This window comes from Sus scrofa, chromosome 7 (genome assembly GCF_000003025.6).
Source record: "Sus scrofa isolate TJ Tabasco breed Duroc chromosome 7, Sscrofa11.1, whole genome shotgun sequence".
Lineage (NCBI taxonomy): Eukaryota > Metazoa > Chordata > Mammalia > Artiodactyla > Suidae > Sus > Sus scrofa.
Window position 1 is genome coordinate 1,873,503 of NC_010449.5, and position 8,439 is coordinate 1,881,941.

At 56.2% G+C, this 8,439-nt stretch overlaps 1 protein-coding gene across 4 annotated transcripts in view; it reads left to right on the forward strand.

The window, feature by feature from the left end:
• RIPK1 (receptor interacting serine/threonine kinase 1) overlaps nucleotides 1-7,203 on the forward strand; it is a 39,563-nt gene extending 32,360 nt beyond the window's left edge. For all 4 annotated transcript variants that reach the window (XM_005665537.3, XM_003128161.4, XM_005665536.3 and 1 more), the window contains 4 exons: nucleotides 326-416; nucleotides 1,248-1,808; nucleotides 3,385-3,537; nucleotides 5,210-7,203. In XM_005665537.3, coding sequence (XP_005665594.1) covers nucleotides 326-416; nucleotides 1,248-1,808; nucleotides 3,385-3,537; nucleotides 5,210-5,496 — 1,092 coding nt within the window. In that variant the 3' untranslated portion in view covers nucleotides 5,497-7,203. The remainder of the gene's footprint in view (nucleotides 1-325; nucleotides 417-1,247; nucleotides 1,809-3,384; nucleotides 3,538-5,209) is intronic.

Genomic DNA, 8,439 nt, shown 5'->3' on the forward strand with positions numbered 1-8,439 from the left:
GCTGGGGATTAAACCTGCACCACAGCGGTGACCCAAGCCACAGCAGTGACAACGCTCAATCCTTAATCACTAGGCCACCAGGAAACTTCCCACACTGACTTGGTTACTGTAGCTAAGCGGTGAGTTTTGAAATCAGGAAGTGTGAGCTCTCCAATTTTGTTCTTTTTTTAACATTATTTTGGCAATTTAGGAGAAAGAAATGTTTACTGCTTGTAAGAGCTGTGTGGAGTTTCTACGTTCTTTCTAAAAAATTCATTCTTAGAACAATTTTCTGGGACTGTTTTTTGCTGTTTGCTAAAGTATGTCTCTCCGCTCTTGATTTTAGAAGGAGTACCCGAGCCAGAACGCCGTCGTGAAGAGGATGCAGTCTCTGCAGATTGACTGTGTAGCCGTAGCTCCGAGCAGGTCCAATTCAGGTGGCTCGTCCTGGGCGGAAAATCTGTATTCACTGCTCTGTGTGTTCCCTCACCTCCTGCCTAAGATGCTGTTTATGATCCTGTGAAAAACAAGCTATAAAATTTAACACCTGCCTTAAAGGGGTGTTTCATACGCTCAGAGTTAAGATCCCTGTATATGCGATATTAGCTGACAACCCGCTGAGCGAAATCGTAGAGTAACCTGAGCAGGAGGCCAGGTGCCTCTGCCAGGGAGGAGGAGGCCGCTCAGAAGAAAGAAAGGGCCGTGCGTGGGAGCGAAGCCCTCGGGAGGGTCGGGGTGACTGGGCTCCGGGGGTGCTCAGAGCTCGCGCCCGGGGTCAAGCAGGGTCCCTTATGTCCTTCTAACAAAAGCAGGATTTAGGATTTTGAAGCCACCTATTGACTGTCTCTTCTGGGGCGGCTCTCTGACTTCTTGTAGTTCTCATCTGCCATCACGATACTTGCCCTGCTCTCCTGGGGCCTTTAGAATGAAGGAGTCCGTGGGACGGGCTTGGCACGGAGCTGCTGCCTCTGGTTGCCCAGCCCGCGTCACACCCGGGGACGCTGTCTGCTCCCCACCCGCCCAGCTCCCTGGGCTCTGCTGCCACGCCGCCTCCTGTGGCGGGTGCTGACTCCCCTCGTGCTGTCATCTGCAGGCAGGGACCACACACACCTCGTGGGTGGAAGACCCGCCCGTAAACGCTTTTTCAGAGTTTCCTGAGTTGTCAGTGTGTTACTCTGGGCACAGGTTCGTGGGGTGCTCGGGTTTTGTCTCACCGCTCTGTTGACTGTTTCATGAAACGCCTTCCAACGCCAATCATGTGTCTTTAGCCCCAGAACAGCCAGGTTCGCTGCACAGCTCGCAGGGCTTCGGGATGGGCCCCGTGGAGGAGTCCTGGTTTGCCCCCTCCGCGGAGCACCAGCACGAGGAGAACGAGCTCCACCTGCAGAGCAAACTCCAGGAGGAAGCCAACTACCACCTTTTCGGCAGCCGCATGGACAGGCGCACCAAGGAGCAGCCGGGCGGCAGCGCGGCCTACGGCGGGGAGGAGGAGAGGCGGCGCAGGGTCTCGCATGACCCCTTCGCGCAGCAGAGGCCTCACGAGCCGGCCCAGAGCCCCGCGGTGAAAGGCCTCGCCTGTGCCGGTCCTGGTAGCGCCGCCCAGCACCCGGCGGGGCTGAGCAGCCACCCGCAGCCGCTGTACCAGAGCCATGGGTCGCACAAGCCTCAGGGCCTGGGAGCAAGGCCCCTGGATCTGGGAGCCGCAGATCGAAGAGTTTGGTACATGCCGAGTCAAGGCCACAGGCCAAGCCTGTATAAGACGCCGGTGCCCGAGACCGACCTGCTGGGCAACACGCCCACCGTGCCCTTCGCCTCCCTGCCATCAAGAGGTAAACAGGCCTTTCCGTCATGCCCTTGTACGTTTTACATTTTCCTGAAAGTGAAGGTGCCCTCGCACCAAGGAGCGCGCCTCTCTGCTCCCACACAAGCCCCGCTTCCTGCCCCTGCTGCCTGTGGCTCCGCAGGGTCACGGGGCACCAGCCGTCTGGAGCCCCTTTGGGCCGCCCTTGCCACCACGGAGCGGCCTCCGTCAGACGGCCCGGCCCAGGTGTGCCCTTGGGTAGGAGCCACTGCAGCCGCTCCCAGGGCTGGGCGACAGTCCTGTACCTAGCAGGCACCTGCCACTCCAACCCGAGTGTCACCTTCTCCGCTTTAAGCGAAGGTGTCTGCCGTTACTCTTTTCTCCCGCTCGCCGTCTCCCGAAGGTCAGGACAAGGCCGGGGTGTTTTCATTCTTACCTCACAGAGGCCACAGACGCCGCCGGTGACGAAAAGCCCCTTCCTGGGTGACTGTCACTCCCACCCAGGCCCAGAGCTCCGTACATCGTCCCCGACTGGAGCCGTACCCTCAGATAGTAACTCTCCCCCCCACCCCCGCCCCCAGCCCGGCAACCACCTGCTTTCCCTGAATTTGATAACTCTCGGGACCTCACGTAAGTGGTATTCGCCCTTCGTGACTGGCTTACTTCACGTAGCACAGTGTGGGCTGTCGGAATATCCTTGTTCGAGGCTGAATAATATTTCACTGTTGGACGGACAGCTTTTGTTGTCCATCATCTGTTGAGGGACATTGGGTGGCTTCGGCTTTTTGGCTTCTGTGAATAATGCTGCTAGAAACGTGGGTGTATAAATGGCTAATTGGAACCCTGCTTTCGGCTTTGGGGGTTTTAGACCCAGTAGGCATGACAGATCATATGGTAATTCCATTTTTTTTTTTTTAATTTGTTTATTTACTTTAGGGCCGAACCTGCAGCATGTGGATATTTCCACACTAGGGGTCAAATCAGTGCTATAGCTGCAGGCCTACACCACAGCTCACATCCTTAACCCACTGAGCAAGGCCAAGGATCGAACCCATGTCCCCATGGATCCTAGTCAGGTTCATTACCACTGAGCCACAACGGGAACTTCTGGTAAATTCTATTTTTAATTTTTTGAGGAACCACCATCCGGGTTGCCGAGTGGCTGCACCACGTTACATTCCAATTTTTCCGCTTCCTCGCCAACCTGTTATTTCCCGTGTTTTGTTTTGTTTTCTTTTCTCTTCAGGGCTGCATCCATGGCACATGGAAGTTCCCAGGCTAGGGGCTGAATCGGAGCCGGTACCGCAGCCCACAGCAACGTGGGATCCGAGCCACCTCTGTGACCTACACCACAGCTCACGGCAACCCACTGAGTGGATCCTTAACCCACTGAGCGAGGCCAGGGATGGAACCCACAACCTCATGGTTCCGAGTTGGATGCGTTAACCCAGGGCACCAGCACGGGAACTCCAGAAGAAAATTTCCGGAGGAGGCCTAGGATAAATCATTCAGTGTCTGGACCAAAACCTCGTCCCTTTACCATGCTATCCTTTCTTCCCTTCCTCGCGATGGGGACGCGCTCGGCCGTGCTTCCTTCTCGTCAGACGCGTCTCCCAGATACATCCTGTACGGCAACTCTGGCGTTCAGATCGGAGACCACAACTACATGGAGCTCGGCGGAGCGAGCGTCTCAGTCCTGGACAGCATGTGCCCGCACGTGAAAGAAGAGCCCGCTTCTAAGTACCAGGCCATCTTCGGTAAGACGCCCCTCAAGGACCCGCCGTATGGCCACCTCGAACGTTCTCCGCTACGTGCTCTCTGATCATTCCCCCTGGACGTTGCCCTGTCTGGCCTCTAAAATAGCTCTGTAACTCCCAAGTAACTGCTTTGCGATTTCTTCTGTTCAAAATGGGGACAGTTAGCATATCTGATTCCTGAAATCACTGTGAAAGTTAAACAAGGCCGTGTGAGTAGAGAGCACACAGCAGGAGCTCAGAAGCGTCAAGCGTATCTTCATCTTTGTCTACTGCCACGGTCCTCGTCAGAAGACGGGGTACGAGACAGGACTATGCCCTCACTCGTCCGCGGGTGGTAACAGCAGGAGGGCTTTATCTGTGGGGGCTCCGCTAAGCGGGCTCAGAACATTAACCCCAGAACACAACCTGGGAAAAGCAGTCATGAGGCCAAGGCAGTTGCTTTCAGAACCAGCTCCTCATTCACCTTAGGATTGGCGAGGCTGTGTTTATCAAAGGCCAGATAGTAAGTGCTTCCTGCTTGGCTGGAGGCAGCTGCTGCAACTCCTCAGCTGCCACGGTGGCACCACAGCAGCCACAGATGGTGCGCCTGCCAGTGGGCACGGCTGAGTTCTGATAAAGCTTTGTTCACAGAAACAGGCGGTGGGCCAGCCCCTGGTCGAGCCCATTTGAGGGCTAGTTTTTAAGATACTAGAGCAGAGGTTCCTGACTTTGGGGGTGACAGGGGTACCTTTGAGAATCTGGAGGAACCCAGGGCCCCTCTCCTAGGGAAGTGCCGACGAGATGTGGCAGATGTCTCGCAGGATGTGGGGACTCCTAGTGTCTAGTGGTGGTGACAGAACCGCACATGGGGGCCTGAGGAGAAGGGGGCGCTGCGTGGAGGGAAACGAGGTGCCCTTTCCGTGTACTCAGCTCACGAGGCAGGGCGAGGAGCGAGGAATTCGGTTTGTGCTGCTGTCTGGTTTTATGCTTCGATTTGTTGTGTTTTTATGCAGGCCCCAGAGAGGTAACCAGTGGAGAGTGGCTCTGTCTGTAGGAGGAAAGGGGACCGCACTTGGGGGTGGGGTGGGCCGAGCCCCCAGAGTGGGCCCTGGAGAGAGTGGATACCGCACCGCATCCATTAAGAGACGGGGGGCGGGGGGTGTTCCTGGTGCCCTCGCGGAACAGGACTCGGCCTTGTCACTGCCGGGGCTGGCTGGTCCCTGGTCTGGGAACCCCTGCATCCGCAGGCACAGCCAGAAATTCAACCAACAAAAGACGAGGGGGTGCTGTGAGGGAGCAGGCACCCGCGGGGCTCAGCCTCCCTGATGAAGCAAGAGGAGCGTGAGCTGCCGGGTGAAGGGCATCCGGAGCGGAGGGACGCTGAGCTGCCCGGTGTCCGCGAAAGCCCCCCAAAGGGACAGAAACGGTGCTTTGCCGCCTGACATCGCACGGGTCTCATATAATCGTGGCCCGCGGGCCAGGGGTGTAAAGTGCAGCCGGGGCTTCAAAGCCGCCAGAGCCCTGCCTCCCCGCCCGACCCCCGCCGAGACCCCAGCCCGCAGAGCCGCAGAGCCGCGGTGAGGTCAGCGGCCGCAGGACCTCCCCTCCCTCCCCTGCGCCGCCGCCCTCGCAGGGTCTGAGGCTGGAGGGTGGCGCTGGCCACAGCTTGATGCCGTCTGCTTTCTCTTGGCAGAGAACACCACCAGCCTGACGGATAAACACCTGGACCCGGTCAGGGAAAATCTGGGAAAGAACTGGAAAATCTGTGCGCGGAAGCTGGGCCTCACCGAGTCTCAGATCGACGAGATCGACCACGACTACGAGCGGGACGGACTCAAAGAAAAGGTTTACCAGATGCTGCAGAAGTGGCTGATGAGGGAGGGCAGCAAGGGGGCCACGGTGGGGAAGCTGGCCCGGGCGCTCTACCAGTGCTCCCGGCTGGACCTCCTCAGCTGCCTGATCCGCAGCAGCCAGAACTAGGCCCCCCGGGCCCTGGCAGCGGGGGGCGGCCCCCCGAGCCAGCGCGCTGCCTTGGACGGGCCGGAGCTCCCCCCGCACTCAGGGCCCCCGTGTCTGCGCGGAGCGGTGTCTGCATCGCACGGCGGGGAGCGGGCGGCCGGGGCGCAAACAACACTAGAAGGAAGGTCCGGCCACGGCCACGGCCACGGCCCCGTCGAGAAGAAGCCTCACCGGGTTTTGAAAAGGAGCGAAGCCATCTTCCGGGTCGTTTGCCTTCAGATGGTTCCGTAACCTGCAGTTATGCTGCTCATTTAGTTCTTGGGGTCTTATTTGAACAAGAAAAAAATTCAGAGGACCCGAAGCACGTCGCCTTTCTCACTTTGCACCCTCCTCTCCACGTGGACTCCTGTTAAAACCAAAGTACTGTAAAATCCTCAGTTCTCCTCAAGTGCGAGGTCTGGCACCACAGCCACGGTTCCCTCTAAAGTGTCTGTTAACTCGAGGATCAAATTCTGCATCAGTCACCACAGGCTTTAAGAAGTACATGCAGTCGCAGTTCCTTGTGGCTCGGCGGTAATGAACCCGACCCGTGTTCATGAGGAAGCGGGTTCGATCCTGGCCTTGCTTAGTGGGTTGAGGATCTGGTGTCAGCGTGAGCTGTGCTATGGGTCGCAGGTTTGGCTTGGATCCCATGTTGCTGGGGCTGTGGTGTAGGCCGTCAGCTGCAGTTCCACAGCTCTGATTCGACCCTTAGCCTGGAAACTTCCATGTGCCGCAGGTGCGGCCCTAAAAAGCAAAAAAAAGTAAAGAGGAAAAAAAATTATATGCAGTCTTCACTGTGAAAATTAACCGAAGGGATTTGAAGGAATACTGGGGGGGGGGGGGAATGGAGAAAAATTTTCCCAGGCTGTTGTTGCACAAAATTGCTATGAACTGTGACGAGCCTTTAGTTTTCGGTTGTGTGCGGGCCCTGCGGGGGTGGGGCGTGCGTCAGGGCTCATTGCTGCGAGGCGGCCTCCCCGCTGCCCACCTGCCCCGGCGCGATGGACACAGCTGCATCTTTCTCTGTGCCCCTTACGGAAATGGACAGCTTCGAAGCCTGGGGACCCTGCCAGCAGCTCTCACCCTTTCAGAGCCCACCTGAAGTCACGAGGGAGTGAGGAGCAAAGGGCTAGAAGAGAAGGGTCGCCAGGTCCCCTGGCGCCCCTGCCAGCACCTTGGTGCCAGGAGGGAGGGACAGAAGGCCAGTGTGGCCAACGGGCTGCCAGAACAGTGTGTTTGGTGGGATGCTGTCAGTATTGGTGGTTCTGATTCTGAATTTCCTCCAGTCCTGGCAGATATGGCACACACACACACACACACACACACCCCGTGACAGACAGAAATGTCTCTGGACATTCAGAGGCAGTGGAGGGGCAGAAGTGCCCCAGCTGAGACCAGCACTGCCATAAAGCAGTGAGCCTGTTTTCTTACCCACACATTCCAGGCTCGCTGCGTAAGGCCACACAGCATGAAATCACAGGGGCTGAGAGGGAAACTGAGGGGCAGACAGTCCCAGGCTTGCTAGAGGGGGCTGGCTGATTTCTTTTCCAGATGCATCCCTTGTGCCTGTATTCTAACAGTGTTCTAATTTCTCTACATTCCAAAGAAACTGATCAATGTTGGGGCAAAAATGGAAGATATTTTTAAGGGACTTTTTAAAATAAAAATTTTGTACTTGAAATATAAGCCATTGAAATGGTGTGTTTGTATAAATGAAACAGTTTGAGATTCTCCACTGTGACTTGCCCCGGGGGTTGGCACTCCCTGTATGTATGCCCGTTTCCCACCCCCGCTGTTGCCAGGAGAGGAAGCTGGTGGTACAAGAGGGGCTTCTGGACAGTGGCTCCCCCTGCCGTGGCCACACCCGGCTCAGCCCACCCTCTAAAGCCGGGCTGACAAGGGCCAGATGTGTATCGCAGGAGTTTGATACAAGGCCCAAGCACCACAAAACACCAGTCTTGGGCAGAAGCCAGTTAACTGAGATGGCATGGATAACAAGAGAAGAAAGATGGTCCGTTCTTGGTTCCAAAAACGACATTAGCAGTTGCTGCTGTGGTTCAGCAGATCGGAGGCGTCTTGGGAGCGCTGGGACCCAGGTTCCATCCCTGGCCTGGCACAGTGAGTTAACGATCCTGCGTTGCCACAGCTGTGGCTTAGGTCGAGACTGCAACTCAGATCTGGTCCCTGGCCGGGGAACTCCGTGTGCCATGGGGTGGCCAAAAAAGAGAAAACAAAGCCAAAACAGACAGTAAAAGATATTCAGGCCTAAGGCTGATACTGGCAAATAAGACACACCTCCAGATCTCACATCCTGCTCAGCAGATTCTCCACTGGTCGCTGTGGTCACAGTCTTTGTTTTGGTCCATAATACGAAGTTAGGTTTTCAACAACACCAAAAAGGAGTTATTTCTCACAAGATGTTTTTGGTTGGTTTTTTTTTCTTTTCTTTTCTTTTCTTTTTAGGGCCACACCAACAGCATATGGAAGTTCCCTGGCTAGAGGTCGAATCTACAGCCGCAGCTCCAGCCTACACCACAGCCACAGCCACACCAGGTCCGAGCCACTTCTGCGACCTACACCACAGCTCATGGCAACGGCAGATCTTTAACCCAGTGACTGAGGCCAGAGATGGAACCGCGTCCTCATGGATACCATTCAGGTTTGTTTCCGCTGAGCCACGATGGGAAATCCTCCATGCGGGAAATTGATGTGGTATCTTTATGTTGAAATAAGAAATATTGTAGCATAATCCATATTTAAGCCAAATGTGCCTTCAGTGCTCAAGAAGCTGCAGCGGGCTAGTGAGGACGCTGCAGGTAGCAGAACCTTCGGTCCATAACACCTAGAAGCCTTGTGCACAGACCCTGACAGGCGAAGGGGCGGGGCGGGGGCGAAATCACGTAAATAGGAAAGCAAGCTGTC